Genomic DNA, 20962 nt, shown 5'->3' on the forward strand with positions numbered 1-20962 from the left:
AAGTGCTCTGGGTCACCTGGTAATATTAAAAGATGCTGGCAAGATGGAAGTCCTTCTTCATGATGATTTAGCGAAAACATTCTAGTCATGCCGACTCGGAACTACATTGTCAAAAATCACATGACAAAAGGTTACAGTCCAATGGATTTATTTGAAAACAGGAGCAGAGCTCCAAAAACTAGTGTTTTCAAATAAACCTATCAGACTATATCCTGTTGGTTTGTGATCTTTGACCTTTTCCACCCCAGTCCAACATTGGCACCTCCACTGGCCACTATATATCACAAAATCTGCTAAAAGCCTTTGACAATGCTCTTCACCTTGTATTCATTAGGACAATTCACAAGAAATCCATAGGAAAAACAACATATATTATAGGAGGAAACTGCTGAATGTGAGGTAAGCAAACTCTAACTGGTAGAGTTGGTGTTATGAAGAATGCACTAGTTAATGCTGCCTGGTAGTCAACTAGCAAGCTTCAAATTTTAAACAAGGCTGAATGACTCTGATAGATCAAGGCATTGCCCAAGAAATGGGCTATAGAACGCCTGTACCTTATTTTGTAGAGTTGAAACATGCGAAGTGTTTGTATATTTTCTGTCTGCAAAAAACAGGGCACTGTGTGTTAATATTCCAATACATGCAATGCCACAACACAAAGAACTGCAGTTGCTGGAGATTTGAAACAATCAAAAACAGAAATTGCTGGAGAAACTCTGCAGATCCGGCAGCATCTATGGTTTTAAAAAAAGAGAGTTAATGTTTCGAGTCCGTTGACTATTCTTCAGAATTACTTCACCACACTACAATGACTGATAATTCCCAATTGGTTGTCAGTGTAATTTTTCTCACACACAGGATTATATTGCAAATGCTGACCAATTACAGAATCACATCTAAAGCTCAACACTGTAAAGCTATGTTTGCTCCAACATTGTTTCAAGGTCCATACTCATTGACACACCAAATGGCATAGAACATAGAACATTACAGCACAGTACAAGCCCTTCGGCCCTTGATGTTGTGCCGACCTGCCATACCGATCTCAAGCCCATCTAACCTACACTATTCCATGTACGTCCATATGCTTATCCAATGACGACTTAAATGTACCTAAAATTGGCGAATCTACTACCGTTGCAGGCAAAGCATTCCATTCCCTTACTATTCTGAGTAAAGAAACTACCTCTGACATCTGTCCTATATCTTTCACCCCTCAATTTAAAGCTATGCCCCCTCGTGCTCGCTGTCACCATCCTAGGAAAAAGGCTCTCCCTATCCACCCTATCTAAACCTCTGATTATTTTATATGTTTCAATTAAGTCACCTCTCAACCTTCTTCTCTCTAATGAAAACAGCCTCAAGTCCCTCAGCCTTTCCTCATAAGACCTTCCCTCCATACCAGGCAACATCCTAGTAAATCTCCTCTGCACTCTTTGCAAAGCTTCCACATCCTTCTTATAATGCGGTGACCAGAACTGTACGCAATACTCCAAGTGCAGCCGCACCAGAGCATGTGCAGAATTTCAGAGGGAACATCAGTGCTGCATTCTGCAAATGACGGCTGTTAGTAATGGTCATTGGTATACATACAAGATGCATTTCTAGCATCACAAAAGCAATGAAATTCCTATACTACCTTATTCATTTGCATTTTTTTTATTCATTCCGCATGCGTGGCCTTTGCTGGCTTGGTGAGCATTTGATGTCCATCTTAATTGCCCTCTAGAAGATGATAGTAAGTTGCTTTCATGAACCAGTGGACTTCATTTTGGTATTGGTACACCCACAATGCTGTTAATGCTGGAGGTTTAGGACATTAACCCAATGACAAGTGAAGGAACATTCCAGATCATAATGGTGGTAATGTATTCTACAGCATCTGCAGTTCCCAAGGTAACTAAGTGTGAGGCTGGATGAACACAGCAGGCCAAGCAGCATCTCAGGAGCACAAAAGCTGACGTTTCGGGCCTAGACCCTTCATCAGAGAGGAAGATGGGGAACAGGAACTGGAATAAATAGGGAGAGGGGGGAGGCGGACCGAAGATGGAGAAAAGAAGATAGGTAGAGAGGAGAGTATAGGTGGGGAGGTAGGGAGGGGACAGGTCAGTCCAGGGAAGACGGACAGGTCAAGGAGGCGGGATGAGCTGGTAGGTAGGAAATGGAGGTGCGGCTTGAGGTGGGAGGAAGGGATGGGTGAGAGGAAGAACAGGTTAGGGAAGCGGAGACAGGCTGGGCTGGTTTTGGGATGCAGTGGGGAGAGGGGTCGAGCTGGACTTCACAAGCTTCAAAATCTCCCCTTCCCCCAGTGCATCCCAAAACCAGCCCAGCCTGTCTCCGCTTCCCTAAGCTGTTCTTCCTCTCACCCATTCCTTCCTCTCACCTCAAGCCGCACCTCCATTTCCTACCTCCCACCTCATCCCACCTCCTTGACCTGTCCGTCTTCCCTGGACTGACCTATCCCCTCCCTACCTATACTCTCCTCTCTACCTATCTTCTTTTCTGTCCATCTTCGGTCCGCCTCCCCCTCTCTCCCTATTTATTCCAGTTCCCTCTCCCCATCCCCCTCTCTGATGAAGCGTCTGGGCCTGAAACATCAGCTTTTGTGCTCCTGAGATGCTGCTTGGCCTGCTGTGTTCATCCAGCTCCACACTTTGTTATCCAGGTCATAATGGTGGCAGGTTCTGAGGGGAAGCTTACAGGGAATCCCACTGTATCTTCTGCTCTTGTCCTTTTAGACGACAGGGGTCATGGGTTTGGAAGGTGCAGTTTAAAGTGTCTTGGTGAATTTCTGTCGTGCATTCTGTAAACTGAGGGAAGGTGATGGCTCACTGGAATTATCTTCAGATTTTTAAATCAGGAACTCAACTAATGTTTTGGCAATCCAGGTTTGAATCCCACCACGGCAGATGGTGAAATTTGAATACCATAAACAAAATATATCTGGAATTAAGGAACTAATTATGTCCACAAAACCGCCACCTATTATTGGTGGACCAGACTGGTTTTTCCAACATCTTTAAGGGAAGGAAATCTGGTCTGGCCTACAGAGCCCCAGCTATGTGATTGACTCTCAATTGCCCACCAGTCTCGAAAAATGAAACTGGACAGATCACCTGGCATTGACCCGGGTAATGGAAATGACAACGGCAAAAACAGCTTTGTCAACCATGCATTGCCTTCCTTAATAACATCAGGGTGCTAGTGCCAAAACTGAGAGAACTGTCTCAGACTAGTCAAGCAACAGCCTACAGAGTCATACTCACAGAATCATATCTTATAAACAATGCCCAAACATGACCATCGCCATCCCTGGATATGTCCTGTCCCACTGGTAAGACAGGCTGCCCAGCAGAGGCAGCAGCACAATAGCATACAGTCAGGAGGGAGTTGCCCTGGAGTCAACATTGACTCCTGACTCCATGAAGTCTCATGTCATCAGGTAAAACTTAGGCAAGGAAACTTCCTGCTAAATAGCACATACCCTCTTCCCTCAGCTGATGAATCAGTAAATCTCTAAGTTGAACAACACTTGAAGGAAGCACAGACAGTGGCTACAGCACAAATCTGGAAGAGGGAATTTCAATATCTAACACTAGAAGTGGCTCAACAGCAACACTACTGATCAAACTGGTCAGGTGCTAAAGAACACAGCTGCAAGACTGTGTCTACGCCAGGTGGTGCAGGAACCAACGGTGGGAAAACATACCTGACCTCATCCACACCAATTTGTCTGCTGGAGATGCATCTGTCCGTGACAGTACGAGTTAGAATGACCACAGCACAACTTTGGAGACAAATTCCCATCTTCACAAAGAAAGTACCCTCCATTGTGTTTTGTAGCACTATGATAAACAGGATAGACTTCAAACAGATCTAGCAATTCAAGACTGCATCCACAAGGTGCTGCAGGCCATCAAAAGCAGCAGGATCATACTCCCAACGCAATCTGCAACCTCAATGGCTGGTTTATTCCCGACTCAAAATGCTAGGAGCAGCACATATTATTCTTAAAAATAAGTTATCAACTTGCTCAAGATATCAAACAGGACAACTTGTGTCCCAAACAGCATAAGCAGCCAGTGATATATGGAGCTAAGTGATCCCACAACCAACAGATGAGCTCTGCAGTGCTGTCACATCCAGTCATCAACAGTTGTGGACAATTAAACAACTTACTGAAGAGGTTCAAGAAATATCCTCATCCTCAATGATTGAAGATCCACCATATTAATGCGAAAGGCTGAAACATTCACAGCAATCATCAACCAGAAGTACTGATTGATTGATCCCTCTCAGCCTCCTCCAGCGTCCCAACATCTTTAATGCCAGTCTTCAGCAAAATTGATTCATTTCATATGAAAGAAACATTTGAAGGCACTGGATACTGCAAAGCTACGGGCCCTGACAACATTCCAGCAACGTACTGAAGACTAGAGCACCACAACTGCCACAGCCCTTGCTAAAAAAGTGTTCCAGTACAGCTACAACACTGACATCAAAATTACCCAGACAGGTGCTGTACACAAAAAGCAGGACAAATGCAACCCAACCAATTACTGCCTCAACAGTCTATTCTTGATGATGAGCAAAGTGATGGATGGTGTCATCAATAATGCTTTCAAGCATCACCTGTTTAGCAACAACCTGCTCAGTGATGCACAGTCTGGGGCCTACCAAGGCTGAACCCATTATAGCCTTGGTTTAAACATGGACAAAAGAGCTGAGGTGGGGGTGGCAGTGACAGCCCTTGCCATCGAGGCCATATTTGACATAGCATGGCATCAAAGAGCCCTGCCAAAACTGCAATCAGTGGGAATCAGGGAGCAAACTCAGGGCACATAGAAAGCTGGCTTGGTTGCTGGTCAGTCATCTCAGCTCCAGGGCATCTCTGCAGGAGATTCCTCACGGTAATGTCCGAAGCCCAACCATCTTCAGCTGCTTTGTCAATGACCTTCTGTCCATCATAAAAGGTCAGAAGTGGGGATGTTCAGCAAAGATTGCACATTGTATAGCATCATTCATGATACCTCAGCTACTGAAGCAGTTCACATTCAAATGTAAACAGATCCGTACAATATCCAGGCCCAGGCTACAAGTGGCCAGAAACATTCGCACCACATAAATGCCATACATCTCTAACATGAGACAAACTAACCACCACCACTTAACATTCAATGTCATTACCAACACTGAATACCCCTGCTTCAACATCCTCTAGTTACCATTGACCAGAAACTCAACTGGACTCACCATATGAATAAAGTGGCTACAAGAGCAGGTGTGGGGCTAGGAGGATTTTGGTAAGTAACTTACCTCCTGATTCGCTCAAGCCTGTACATCACCTACAAAGCACAAGTCAGGAAAGTGATGGAATACTCTTTACTTGCCTGGATGAGTATAACTCTAACACTCAAGCAGCTCGGCACTATCCAGACCAAAGCAATCACCTTGACTGGCACCACAGCATAATGCATCCACTCCCTCCATCATAAGTGCTGAGTAGCAGCAGAGTGCACAATCTACAAAACGCACTACCAAAATTCACTAAAGACTTTTAGACAACACCTTTCAAATACATGACCACTTCCACCTAGAAGGACAAGGGGTGCAGATACATTGGAACACCACCATCTGCAAGTTCCCCTCCAAATCACTCACTATCCTGACATGGAAATCTTATCGCTATTTCTTCACTGTTATTTGGTCAAAATCCTGGAATTCCCTCCCCAAGGATCCACCTACAGCATAGAGTCATACAGCACGGAAACAGGCCCTTTCATCCAACTAGTCCATGCTGACCATGTTCCCACACCAAACTAGTTTCATTTGTCTTCAACTTATCTCTATAACTTAAATCTTCCATTCCTAGCAAAATCCTGGTAAATCCTTGCTGAACCATCTCCAATTTAATAAGGTGATACTCCACCAGCCCCCGTCCCATATGAGAATTACTACACTGGCCAGAGGGGGCTGCCTCCGAGCTGGGTTCCAGTCACCTTGAGGTGAGTGCCAGAAAAAGCAAGGGATTTCATAATTCAGCATTGTATACACTGTCTGATCAAGTTCCTTCAGTCTGTTCCAGAGCGTATATCTCTGTATATATGTATATAGATGGAGGAAGGAAGCACTGTCAAATCAGACTCACAAGGCATAATTGAGATTTATGCTGTAGCTGTACAAAACTCTGGTGCAGCCGCACTTGGAGTACTGCATACAGTTCTGGTCACCGCATTTAAGGAGGATGTGGAAGCTTTGGAAAGGGTGCAGAGGAGATTTACTAGGATGTTGCCTGGTATGGAGGGAAGGTCTTATGAGGAAAGGCTGAGGGACTTGAGGCTGTTTTCATTAGAGAGAAGAACGTTGAGAGGTGACTTAATTGAAACATATAAAATAATCAGAGGGTTAGATAGGGTGGATAGGGAGAGCCTTTTTCCTAGGATGGTGACGGCGAGCACGAGGGGGCATAGCTTTAAATTGAGGGGTGAAAGATATAGGACAGATGTCAGAGGTGGTTTCTTTACTCAGAGTAGTAAGGGAATGGAACGCTTTGCCTGCAACGGTAGTAGATTCGCCAACTTTAGGTACATTTAAGTCGTCATTGGACAAGCATATGGACGTACACGGAATAGTGTAGGTTAGATGGACTTGAGATCGGTATGACAGGTCGGCACAACATCGAGGGCCGAAGGGCCTGTACTGTGCTGTAATGTTCTATGTTCTATAACCCCAACAGCAGGGCGACCAGAACTGCACACAATACACTGGGAGAGCCTCACCAATGTCTTGTGGAACATGACATCCCAATACATATACTGAAAAGTCTGAGCAATGAAGACATGTGTGCTGAATGCTTTCTGTCTAGAGACACCACCCTGTCCACATGTGATGCAAATTTCAAAGTATTATGTACCTGAACCCCTAGGCGCCTCTGTTCTATAACATTATCCAGGGCTCACAAATTAACCATTCACTGTACAAGTCCTGACTTTGTTTATTTAACCAAAATACAATACCTTCCATTATCCAAATTAAACTCCTTCTGCCACTTCTCAGCCCACTGACCCAATTGATCAAAATTTCTCTGTAATCTTAGGTAACCTTCTTCACTGTCGACTAGAGCACCAACTTTGCTGCCATCCCTAAACTTGTTATGTCTCCTAATTGCTCATTAAAATTGTTTATAAAAGTAAAAAATAAAAGTGGATTCAGTACCAATGCCTGTGGAATACCACTAGTCACAGGCCTCTGGTCTGACAACAATCCTCCACCATCAACAACCCCCACCCCGTCTCCTACCATTAAGCACACACTTACACGTAGCAGTTCAAGAAGGCAGTTCACCACTACCTTAAGGACGGGCAATAAATGCTGGCTGGCCAGGAACTCATGTCCCACGAAACAATGAAAAAAATGGTACACACTACTGCTACTGTATTCATGGGCCAGTGGTAGAGTGAGTGCTAATTTGTAGATATAAATTCCAATCAAATATGCTGCTATAACTTGGGATGGTGTCAAGCTACTTGGGTCCTGTTGAATCTGCTCTTAGCGTGGCAAGTGGGGTGTATTCCATCACACTCCTGCTTTGGGCCTTGTAGATGGTGCACAGGCTTTGGGAAAAATCAGGAAGAGTTACTCACTGCACGATTCCTATTGTCTGATTTGCTCTCGTAGCTAACTGTAGGTCCTGAGATAGATAATATCTTATTGTTTTGATGGTAGCTTACTGTTAGCAGAAAAACCCTACAAGCAACATAAAACAGCTAGCTTCATTTGTTACTCAAACTTTTAACGCATCTTAAAGATTTTCAAGATAATCTGGGCACTTCTTAGGACCACACGGTTTAGGATCACTCAGGAATATACACCATTGAAGAATTATATCTTATTAGCTCTTAAAATATAAAGCAACTGCTGCTCTCCAGTTGGGTTGATGGCTGCTAAAAAAGGAAAGATAGCCCATAAAATTCATGAGCAGGCTAGACAGGCTAAATGAATTATTCCTCTTATGATTTAAGTTCACAAATAAGTGGAGAAACTCATGGGTTCCTGGAACGATCACTGGCTTCATGTAATGAGTTACATAATCATAGCACTTCACACCATCGAGGGAAGAATGGGATGCCTCACATATATAAGCCAAGCCTCATGTAACTACATGTTTAGCCACTTGTAGAACAATCTGCAGTGTAACGGAGGAAGGAGGTGTGTGAGGGGCGGGGGGTAGGGGGCGGTCGGGAGATGGGCAAAAAAAAGGGGTAGCTAGCTACAGAAGGGGTATTTACTGGAAAGAAAGGCAGTAGTTACGGGCCAAAGAGAGTAGTAGTAAGTGGGAAAGAAAACGGCAGGAAGATTGTGGTAGTAAGCCAGGGACTACCTCCTATGCCCGATCCTTCAGCCCTGGACACGGCCGAGTACACAAAGGCCATACTTGAATCCTCCCCCGACAAGGCCCAGCGAGAACCTACCTCCCACCCGACGAACGCTTCTCGAACACTCCTCAAGGTGAACACGATACCCATTCCCACAACCCTCCGCGCCGTTAGGCCGATAGACCGCCTTCCATTGATGTCACTTCCTATTCCCAGGCCCCGCCCCTTCGGCGCACTGACAAAACGCCAGCTTCCAGCCTGAGAGAGATAGAGGTATCAGTGCGAAACCGACTATTGCTCTAGTGCAAACCTTTCCCGCTGACATCAATGCAAGTTTGCAGGGATGAGGAAAGTAATGTATCCCTAAAAGATGTGATGATAGTAGTACAACGGTCAAATAAGGAATGACTTGCCTTTATATTAGCGTTTTTCATTACCCCAAGGTGTTCGAAAACAATTTGCAGCTAAGGCACGTTTGTGTAATGTTCACTGATGAATCGCAGACACGTGAGTTTGTGATTTTGGTGCGGGGCCGATCCCTCCCTTAAAATAGCATCAGTGCATCTTTTGCATCCTCCTGGAAGGCATCAGTTTAGACTGTCATCTAAAATACAGCCTTTCCAAATGATGCACGATCTACCCTGATTTTTCAAGAGTAGGACTTAACCTAGCATCTTCTAACTTACCGTCGGAAATGCTACCGCTTGAGCTACAACTAAAACATATTTCACTACTTCAATTCAATTGGATTTAGTAAGGGCTGTTTCCCTCTATAGTGAAATCAAGAACAAAGGACGTTCAATCTTAAAATTAGAAGTCAGCTGTTTAAGTGAAATGAGGAATCACCTTATCCCATTAAAGTTGGTTGAAATCTGGATGTTTTTCAATCGCACTCACACACACGTATGGTACACATAAGGTTGAGGCCGCTAAATGAAATGCTGTATTTGACGTAAGTTTTGAGCTCAGATAAAGATATCAGAGAAGATAATGGTCCAAGACACTTAAATGAAGCCAAATTGTAGATTAGTCTTGTTAAAAGTGAATGGTGATACACGTTCAAGTGTCTAAACAATTCATTCCAATTGTTGATTTAAAAAGAAACAGAGAACTGCAGGTGCTTGAAATTAGTATCAAAAACAGAAATTGCTGGAGAAGCTCAGCGTATCCGGCAGCATCTGTGGAGAAAACAAAAATGAATATTTCAGGTCCAGTGACCCATCTTCAGGATGGAATTGTTCCAAACTTGTTTATAATTGCCAGCTGATGATAATACTGGACAATGAAATAAGACTTGATAAATTATTTGGAGATAGCAAGAACTACAAATGCTGGAGAAGGGTCCTGACTTGAAATGTCAACTTTCCTGCTCCTCTGATGCTGACTCGCCTGTTGTTCTTCAAGTTCCATTATTTGTAGTTTTTTTTGCAGTTAGTTAATGTAGTGGTTAGTCACTGAAACATAGTCACGTGGCTGCAGCTGTTCCTTAACAGAAGTTTATTCCACAAATGATAAAAATGCTCTATATTTAAGACCAAAAGATCTCAAACAGCAAAACAATGTTTCAACCCTTTTTCTTAAAGCAATCCTTTTACAGATACTCAATTTCAGACAATCAGTTGTTATCTTAACCCTAACTTTTCACTTCACTAACTCTTCCCAACTTCTTTTCCTTTGGGCACTGAGACAGTTTTATGACATATTTCTAAAGTCTGTGCCATGAATCATCTTCAATTCTAGTGACCTGAAACACTTCTACATAGTCTCTCGCAACAGGGAGACTCCATGGATTAAAAACAGTTCAGTTAGGATGACTGGTTAGCCTGAGCTTTTCAACTGAAATCAAAAGCTAAACTAATAACCTGGTCTATTTGTAAACCTAGCATTATATACTTTTAGTCCATTAACACCACAGGTATCTTTCCAGACACTTGATTGAAGTGATAAGCCTTCTTGGAAATTGTGAATTTCAGTCACTGTTCTAAATGATTAAAAGGCCAAAACATCTTTATCAAACTAACCAAAATCTACCTGCCTCTATTTTAAAATCCACAGTGGGTGGCACAGTGGCTCAGTGGTTAGCATTGCTGCCTCACAGCACTAGGGACCCAGGTTCAATTTCACCCTTGGGTGACAGTCTGTATTGAGTTTGCATGTTCTCCCAGTATCTCTGTGGGTTTCCGCTGGGTGCTCCAGTTTCCTCTTACAGTCCAAAGATGGTAAATTGCTGTGCTAAATTGTCTCTAGTGTTCAGAGGGCCTGTAGGTTAGGTGTGTTAGCCCTGGGAAATGCAGGCTTAGTGGATGGGGATGGTTTGCCAGTGTGGACCTCTGTAAGGATTCTACGATGATTCCAATCCCAAATGACATGCACACACCTTTTATCTACGTGGATCTGAATCTGAATGAATCTAGACTTGAACTCTCACTTTTGTTGATTCTGTGCCATTGGCCTCTTCCTCACACTCCACGCTCCTTTGGCAGTAACCTAAATGTGACAGGGATGCCAATACCAGGACTGTTGAACAAGACCTTGCAGCGCAGGTTCATAGTTCCTTGAAAGCGGAGTCACAGGTAGCCAAAATAGTGAAGAAAGCAATTGCTACACTTGCTTTTATTAGTCAGTACATTGAGTATAGGAGTTGGGAGGTCATATTGCGGCTATACAGCATATTGGTTAGACCACTTTTAGAATACTGCATTCAATTCTGGTCTCCCTACTATAGGAATGTTGTTGTTAAACTTGAAAAGGTTCAGAAAAGATTTACAAGAACGTTGTCCAGGGCTGGAGTGTTTGAGCTATAAGGAGGGGTTGAATAGGCTGTGGCTATTTTCCCTGGAGTGTTGGAAGCTGAGGGTTGACCTTATAGAGATTCATAAAATCACGAGGGACATGCATAGGGTAGCCAAGGTATTTTCCCCTCAGGTGGTGGGAGTCCAAAACTGAAGGGCAGAGAATTAAGGTGAGAGGGGAAAGATTTCAAAGGGATTTATTTAAAAGGCAGCTTATTCACACAGAGGGTGGTGCATGTATGAAATAAGCTGCCAGAGGAAGTGGTAGAGGCTGGTACAGTTATAACATTTAAAAGGCATCTGGATGCATTTATGAATAGGAAAATGTTATAGGTTATATAGGCCAACTGCTGGAAAATGGGAATAGATTAATTTTGGATATCTGGTCAGCATGGACAAGTTGGACCAAAGGGTCAATTTCCATACTGTACATCTCTATGATTCTATGACTTTAGTGCAATGTCTTCACCATGCGTCTCCAACAGCACAAAATCCCTGAATGGCAAGACATCACTATGTATGTAGTAACATCATCAATGTTATGAAGGTGGGTGGTCTCCAGTACCCAGCATCCCAAAATACCATCCCTGTTTATCCTTTCAGGCTGATCTCCAACCTTTGACATAGTTGACCTCACAATACGCCTCCCTTGGCTGCCTCTAATTCCATTCAAATGTATTCATTTGGAACAGACAATTATTTACAACACCGTCCCACTCCCACACTATTACTCCTGGAATTCATCTAAGGATCGGTCCTAAGTTCCACCCTATTAGATCTCCTATTGACTTTTGATAGAATACTTGAAAACACAGGTCATATTTCATTTGAATGCTGACACCACCCATCTCCAATTTTAATCACAATCTCTCATGAACCATCACATTGCCTTTCCAAAATCCAATACAGAGGAACAGAAGTTTATTGTATTTGACTGTCTGGAGCCTTTTATAGCCTGGGTATGTTTGATAGATTGGCGATATGCTGTTGGTGACCCAGACAGTGTCACAAAAATCAGAATACTCAGCCTCTGACAAACATGTATAGATTGTTTCTCCAATCACATCAGTTAGGGTGGCTCTCAATGGTAATCTCTCAGGATATTGATTGTGGGGGAATTCAACAGGAATCAAGTCATTGAGACGCTAGCGGACAGCTGTTCAGACTCCCCTGAAAACAATCATGACTTAGTGGTTCTGAAGCAAAACATTTCTTACTAATAATCAGCCACAGACTGAATGTTGAACAGGTCTAGCTGTGTGCAAGCACAGACGGCTTCCAAATGTAATCACCGTGCAATCATCAATGAGCATTGGAACAGGGCAGCAGTGAAGAAAGGTCAGTGATGATGCAGCTGAAAGTCTTTGGGCCGAGGACACAGTCCCAAGGACTTGTTGTACAGTCCTTAAGGGGTAAACTGAAGGACAGGCTGTTTCAAACATACAGGTAACATTGAATGTAACAAGGTACAGGGGAGCAACTTCTCATAAGGCGGCATACTAAGGACTTGGGCTCTCCAAAGTGTAAATCAACTTCAGGATTGAAATAATCTAGAGGATCGTTATAATGTCACACCACAAACTTGGTGGTTTGAAAGAGAGAAAATTGTATAAGAATTCACCTCCAGGAATCTTCAGCACAGAACTTTAAACAACACTGCAAGTATTGAACCCTGGGCGCTTCCAGAGACAGATACTAATGGTAGAATTTAGCCACGATTCCAACCAACAATCAGGTAACAGCCAAGTTGAGTTGTGAGACTTAACTTGTTTACGTGAAGGGTCTTATTTTGGTTGTTACGTGCAATAAAATTTTAAAATCGTTGTTTCAGTACTTTATGGTTTGAGAGATTTTTATTAATAGGTAGCCAAATTAAAGGTAGCTTGTGGTGATTTACACACAGTATGCTGTAGGTGTACAATGTATAAATACTTGTGATGAGAACACAAAAAAGTAAGCCACTGCTCATAGGTTAGGATACTATCCTATGAGAAGCTGCATTGAGCTATGTTCCAAATTTCAATGTTGATTCTGGACAATGTTAAACAGTGGCCTGCTGCCATGAACTAGTGAGAAAATACAATAATGTGCCTTTTCTCTACCCTTCAAACCCTCCGCCCCTGTACACACCTCTGCTAGTTTGCATGCATGAATATCCGGCCAAAGACACGAATTAGACATTTCCTTCCCTTAATTCTGTTCATTCTCGATCCAGACTCTCATTGGAAGAATGTAAACTAGGAATGACAAGTGAGGACAGGACAAACTAATTTATGGAAAGTCAAAGTACACTTCAGCAAAATCAATAATCAGAACACATACTTTATTGTCATTTAGAATACAATCTTTCAGGAAATCATTGGCGTTTCTTAGCAAAAGCCTTTTTACATCTGAACATTGTGGAATACATTTAACTTTAAAAATTGCAAGCATGATTAAGATAGCATCAAAAAGCTTTAATTGCATACATAGAGTTAAGCATAAGAAACGTAAAATTAGACAGTGATATTTGTATGTCAATGACTTCAACTTGTATTTCATAATTATGCAACATCTGATTATCAATATAAACCTTTAAAATATATAAAAGCTTTAAGTGAGGAACATGATATAGCACATTGTGCCTTGTACTGACTCTGTGAAGGAGGGATCTAAATCAATTCAATTTCCTAACATTTTCTCCCTTGCTCTGTAAATGTTTTTTAAAGTGTTCATCCGATTTCCTTTTGAAAGTTGCTACCATATCCACCTTTATCACATTTCCAGGCAGGTCATTTCCATTTGTAATTTGGGTTTTGTTCTTTTTTCCTCTCTTTCAAACTTTAACTTAAATCTATCTCAGGTTCTTGAGTAGATTTGTAACTAGAGTTGTTGATGCTGTGGTTGGTTCGCTCGCTGAGCTGGTTCACAGACGTTTCGTTACCCTGCTGGGTAACATCATCAGTGCAGCCTCCGATGAAGTAACTACTGAACTGACGAACCAGTTCAGTGAGCGAACCAACCACAGCAACTTAAATCTGTGTTTTGTGGCTCGTTTCTCTTTACAAATCCTATAAAATGATATGAAAACATTTTTTACCAAGTTGCTGTGGTTCTAAAGTAGCAAACAAAACGAATCAATTGTTTTGATTTAATATTATGAAACTATTCAAAATTCTGCATGTAACCAAACCACAAATGTGCACTGCAGGCAGTCTTGCCCTCACTAAATCAATTTTCCCTCAGAATCCTTCTAACATTTGACCAGTGTAAAAACTATTGACAATCTTGTTGGGAACTCAATATACTTTTAATTCTTCTCTCCTTCACCATATCCTATGTTTTATAAATAAGCCATTGAGAAATTTTAAGTTACTGAGCACTTAAAAACAATTTACAAAGAAACAATCTTCAGTTTCATGGACAAACATTTATACGGTAAATAAAAAAGACATATGCCTACAATAGTCCTCCTAAAATATTGTCCCAGGAAAGTTGAATCAATATTTAAGGCTAAATAATATATATTATATATATCTGTAACATCCAACAGACAAGCTAACTACATACTTTATTAGAAAACATTAGTTTCAAAAATTCATAAAATCTACTTGAAGCATAATAATTGTTATTAAGCCATTAAAGTAACTAACATGCAACTTGTTTATAAACAATTATCTGTTTAATGATGATGATGATGATTCTCAGCAAGGTACATTTATAAACAGTAAAAGTAGCACCTAGTACTTCACACCAATTCCAACTGTTCACTAACCATGGCATAACATTAAATCAGTATTTGGATTAATCCCAGCCATGTGCAGCAACTGGGTGGTCAGAATCATTTACAGTGCCTCTCCCCTCAGCGAGGGATGAGAGAACAAGTAAGAGTTCCAAACCTTAATTGCTGCTAGAACAAAAACAGAAGTTTCTGGAGAAGATCAGCAAGTCTGGCATCATCTATGAAGAAAAATCAGAGTTAATATTTTGTGGCTGGCTGCACAAGCTTAAGACAGTGAATCTCAACCAGCTACTTCACGGGAGGACATTACAATCAATTGCAATACTGGTTTCCCTAAATACGACAAGTCAGTAGCCAAACACAGTTAGGAGTTGGAACTCTTAAATATTTTCTCCTCTCTGAAGGAGAGGTGTTCTAAACAATTCTAAAAACCCAGCTGCTAGTTGGGATTAATGAATAAGAATCAAATCTGTTATTTAATCGGCTTATAGATTAATGCCACACCAGTTTTTACTGTACTTCAGTAAGTATCAATTGTTTCAAGAAACCTCTGGATCTTCTTATATCAGTACTAATTTAAAATCGGTAGCATGGTAAAATGGATGGACTGTGAACTAGCCATTGCTGAAGATTAATTTAACCCTTTTATGTCCATAACTAAGACTAAGACTATCGTAAAACTATAGGCATAAAGTAACAAAATCAAAACAGGACGAGATGATCGGTTTTGCCCAGACTCAAGTTTCTCACTTTTATCTACAACTTTTAAAATTACCATGAGCGATGTTATTTCTCAGATATTTCAAATAATTAACCTCAAAAATGGGATATTGATTGTGGTACCTAAAAATCCCTGATTAATCTGACAGATAATTTTGATAACATATACATACAATGAGGTTTTCCTATACTGCTCGATCTTGATTAATATGTATTAGCTTTGCTATGAATAGACTGTGTTATTTTGATACAAATAATTGAAACTAAAATGGCCAAAGACAAGTATTTTTACTCATGTTATTATGATTAAAATAAAAATAATTTAATTTTACAACTTTTTGGAAAACATGACCCTGGGGGTGGCGTGCATTCTTAAAAAACAAAGATAGTTAAAATTACACACGTGGAATAGCAGGTACTTGCATTTAATGAATCTAATTGTTGCTTGGCTGTTTCAAATAACAGTACATCTTTAACACTTTCAATTGTGACCATTTCTCTGGTTATCGCATACGTTTCACATGCAGAAGGCCTTGAGTCAGAGCCAGGAAGAAGCATCAGAAGGGCTCATGGTGCAAAAGTAGGGTACCTACCCCTGGACTAGGTGGCCTGGGATGATATCCCACCTGCTCCAGAGATGTGTAATAACATCACTGAACAGGTTGATTAGAAAAACAGGTTAAATTAAAAACAAAACTGTGCTTACAACTATTTGAGGCGCTGCATCAGTATTTTGCAAAACTCACTTATCTGCATGCCAAATTAAAAATAAAATCTTAATTTATATCAGAATATCAAAGATACCTTCTCATCTTAACACTTGGAGGAATGAATTGATTTAAATAAACAACACTGCAATATTTTAAATAATAGTAAATGTTAAGATGATTTTTTACTCCAACTGGCTTAGATAAATGGTGAAAACTGCACTTATCAGAAATGCCAATAGACTAAATAATTGAATGTGTAAGGAGAAAAAAAAAATTAAGATAGTTAGTCATTTCTTTAAACAAAAACAAACAGTTTAAAGATGCAGGTGATACAAGTTAATTTGGAATTGTATTGATGGCGAAGCAAAATGAATAGGCTTGAAAAATTCATCTAAAATTTGTTTCAGATAAAAAAGTAGAACATCTATGTTATTCAGAGATAAGTACAATATTTTTAGCTTGAGTACTTCATAGACAATCAAAGCCTAAATGTAACAATTGATATGCATGCAAAATTACAAAATACAAATACACAATTCCATAAATATTATCTACCCCTGTGACTAATTGGTGGTTCAATTCAGGGGTGTTAAAGCATACCAAGGCTCATAAAATGTTGACCTGTTCACTTGACTATTGTTAAAATTTTTCCAACTTGACATCTAAATCAAGCATAATGTTAAAGACATGTTGAATTCAGATAGGCACTTAGTATAGTAATACATTTCAATTTTATCCAACTTTCTCCACAGAACGTCTTAAATAATTAAAAACTTAAGTAAGTCATACCATCAGGTTCCACAATGGTCACAGAGGAGTTTCTGACATCAAGATATCTACTGTTGTGGTAGACAGTTCAATTAGCCAATTTTCCATGTCTATATGAGCTAATGAAACAATAGTCATACCACAAAAAGCCTGTAAAGATACAATTAGCTTACACATTGAAGCAGCATTACAGAGAACAGTACAACGTCAATTCTGTATTGTGAACTCAGAAATAATATTATGTTGGAGGACTGAGGTAATGACTTAATTAAGGAGTGTTGGTCAACACAAATGATGGCATCAAGGGAACTGACAAAAACCATACATTGGCCATTATTGCTAGACTTTTTTTTATAAAAAAATGCAAACCATATAGTTTCATCCATCTCCAGTGGAATTAGGATCTTCATGGCTATTACATGCTACCACATAATACAGAGTTGAAAAAATCAAATATATATATATATATATATCACACACATACATATCTACACATGTAGATTTACCAATTAAAATTAATCAAAATTCAAAGCTGTGACAAGTAGCTATTTGCAATCACTTCACTAATGATTGTACGAGATTAAATTATAAAGTCACACAGTACTGATTACTTCCTGCAGGTATTCTGAATGTATTCTGCATAAATATATTTTTAGATTCAACAGAAACAAATTTCCTGTCAACTACGTGCCTAATAGATTAATGATTCCTAAAACAGCAAAGGTTAAACAACCTTTTTAATACCATAAATTCAACCAGATGACACACCACATGATGACTTCTTAAATGAGACATCTTAATATTAGTCTATTTTAAAAAATAAGTTATGCATTTGAGCCACTTATGCATGCAAATAGTGATCTTCCAATCCTAAAGAACTGACTGTTTTCAACATGTCTGTCTTCCTTGCGATTTCTTCCTGTTTCAAAGGCACTTTATAAATGCAAGTTATTCTTGCTAGTTTTCAGTGAAGAGGAATTTTTTGTTCACAGTTCAAATGAGCAAGTATTCTAATCAATAATTTCCTCCATGGCAATGAAAGATCTTGATGCAGGTGTACAATTGCTTGTGGCATTCAAAGCACTGTGTTCCAAAATAAAAGTGCAAACCTAAAATGTAAATTCTTCAGAGTTGGATTTAACCCGCATGCAGTTTGAGGGCTTCTACTTGTATATGTATGAATAAGCATATTATTGTTATTCAGTGCATTTATCATTTAGATATTGTATTGTAGCAAAACTGTAGATGTTGTAGACTTAAGTTCTAAAATTCAATGGTCATCTTCATTTGATTAAACAGATCGTTAGTGATACAGTACACTGTTAGCTTGTAACTAAGGTTCCACCGTTGTGTACAAAACACCATCATGAATGCTCTCAAAATTTAAAAATATATTTACAACAAGCAAAGCACATCTCTACCGTTGTTTTCCATTTTTCTGAATGTCTGCTTGCTGCTTCTTGCAAGCAAGCAAGACTTTGTAGCACCCCCTTCCAATCTTGTACATCCACATTATATTCATAACATCTAAGCAAAGGCTGGCAGCAATCCAAGCAAATTGTGCTCGCAGTCCAAGCTTGTAAAAGGCCTCTGTTCCAAACGTGGAAATCATTTTGTTATAGTATGGAGGCATGACAGCAATTCTCACCAGAAAGAATACCACTGTCATTAGAAACCCATTAATAATATTTGGCAAGGAAGTTTTTGGATAACTTAATGCTTCAAAAAACCACCTGAAAAGAAAAGGTAAATGGTCAGTAACACTTCCAAAGCAACACCACAATGTGAATACCATCTATGCACCTGCATTCTAATCCATGGCAATTTACACATAAATTGACAACCAGGTTACGCAGCTGAAATAACTCCACGAAGGCCAGTGGCCCGTCACCAGAAACTTGAAAGGGTTTCAGAAAAAAAAGATTTACAAGGATGTTGCCAGAGCTGGAGGGTTTGAGCTATACAGGCTGAATAGGCAGGGGCTATTTTCTTTGGAGTGTCAGAGGCTGAGGGGTGACCTTACAGGATTCTTATATAATTGTGGGGGCATGGATCGGGTGAATAGCAAGGCCTTCCCCACCCACCAGGGGTAGGGGTGTCCAAAACTACAGGACAGAGCTTTAAAAGGTGAGAGGGGCAAGATTTAAAAATGACCTGAGGGGTAACTTTTTCCACACAGAGGATAGTGCACGTATGGAATAAGCTGCCAGAGGAGGTGCTGGAGGCTGGTACAAGCACAACATTAAAAAAAGTATCTGGATGGGTATATGAATAAGAAGGGTTTAGAGCGATATGGACAAAATGCTGGCATATGGGACTAGATTAAATTAGGATACCAGGTCAGCAAGGATGAGCTGAACCGAAAGATCTGTTTCTGTGCTGTGCATCTCAGTGACGCTAAGTCACCCTTTATTTACACGTGCATAGTTACATGACACTTAACCCACTAGCTCAAAACTGGTTCCCAGAGGGTGACCAGAACTCCTGACACTTCTGTTTATATCTGTCAGCCACAAGTCCCGGATTCGGGCTGTTATTCTGGTCCAATCAGGGAACTCATTCTATTAGATAAAAACCAAAAGAATTATAGATGCTATAAATTGGGAACAAAAACAGAAGTTGCTGGAAAATCTCAGCAGGTCTGGCAGCATCTGTGAAGAAAAAAAAAATCTGAGTTAACGTTTCAGGGTCCGGTGACTCTTCCTCAGAACTGATGGTAGCTTGGAAAATGTCTGTTATATGCAGAAGATAGGGAGGGGGAGGGGGAGGGGGGAAGAAATAAACAAACAATAAAGTAGGGATAGAGCCCAAAGAGAGAGAAGTGCAGTGATAGACAAAGGAGTTGATAATGATCTGGCTAGGAGGATGAATAACTGTTAGTGGCTAACAATAGGTAATATGTAATGCAGACTATGTGATAACAAGGCCTGGTGTGTGGGGTAGGGAGCTAGGACATGGGAGAGTTCAGGTTCTAAAATTAATCGAACTCAATATTGAGTCCGGAGGGCTGTAGGGTCCCCAAGCAGAAAATGAGGTGGTGTACTTCATCCTGCGTTGAGCTTCACTGGAACACCGCAGCAAGCCTAAGACACAGATGATGGCCAGGCAACAGGGTTGTGTGTTGAAGTGGCAGGCAACTGGAAGCTCAGGGCATTTTATCTCTCTTCTCCCCCCTCCCACCCCCGGGCAGAATGTACATGTTCTGCAACGCAGTCACCTAGTCTACACTTCATTTCCCCAGTGTAGAGGAGACCATGTTGTGAGCAGTGAATACAGTAGACTGGAAGGTATGATTGGGCCCTTGGATACGAGGAAGGAAGAAAATGTGCAGGTGTTACACCTTCAGTGGTTGCAAGGGCTGGTGCTAGGAGTGAAGAAAGAGCAGATCTGGGTATCCTGGAGTAAGGCAGCCTCTAAAATGTCTCACAATATAGCCTCCCCTATATTGGGGAAACGAAGCATAGACTGTGTGACCACTTCACAGAACATCTATGTTCTGCTCACAAAAAAGACCCTGGGATTCAAATTGCCTGCCACTTCAACACACCACTCTGCTCCCTGGCCAACATCTCGGTTTCAGGCTTGCTGAAGGGTTCCAGCAAAGCTCAGCACAAGCTGGAAAAACATCACCTCTTTTTCCACTTGGAGACCCTGTACCCCTCCAGACTCAACATCAGGTTCAATAATTTTGGGGCTTAAACTCTCCCATGTCCTAGTCCCCAAGCGCACACATTAGGCCTTGTTGTCCCACTGTCTGCCATTACACACTACATATTGTTAGCCACTGTCAGTCCTCATTAACAGTTACTCATCCTCCTAGCCAAATAGTTATCAACTCTCTTGTCTATCCAACTGCTGTTCTCTGTTTGGGCTCTA

The 20962-nt window shown here is 40.9% G+C and overlaps 2 protein-coding genes across 7 annotated transcripts in view; both read right to left on the reverse strand.

Moving 5' to 3' along the window:
* LOC125456482 (holocytochrome c-type synthase) overlaps window positions 1-8578 on the reverse strand; it is a 28312-nt gene extending 19734 nt beyond the window's left edge. The window contains exon 1 of one of the 3 annotated variants that reach the window (XM_048539622.2): window positions 8472-8578. The gene's annotated coding sequence lies outside the window, so the exon portion shown is untranslated. The other 2 variants (XM_048539623.2, XM_059648047.1) reach the window with 2 other exon arrangements.
* A 4898-nt stretch (window positions 8579-13476) lies between these two features.
* Window positions 13477-20962, reverse strand: part of tlcd4a (TLC domain containing 4a) — a 52824-nt gene continuing 45338 nt past the window's right edge. For all 4 annotated transcript variants that reach the window (XM_048538948.2, XM_048538946.2, XM_048538947.2 and 1 more), the window contains one exon: window positions 13477-18819. In XM_048538948.2, the coding sequence (XP_048394905.2) occupies window positions 18504-18819 (316 nt within the window). In that variant the 3' untranslated portion in view covers window positions 13477-18503. The remainder of the gene's footprint in view (window positions 18820-20962) is intronic.

The sequence above is a fragment of the Stegostoma tigrinum genome, chromosome 8 (genome assembly GCF_030684315.1).
Source record: "Stegostoma tigrinum isolate sSteTig4 chromosome 8, sSteTig4.hap1, whole genome shotgun sequence".
NCBI classification, from domain to species: Eukaryota; Metazoa; Chordata; class Chondrichthyes; order Orectolobiformes; family Stegostomatidae; genus Stegostoma; species Stegostoma tigrinum.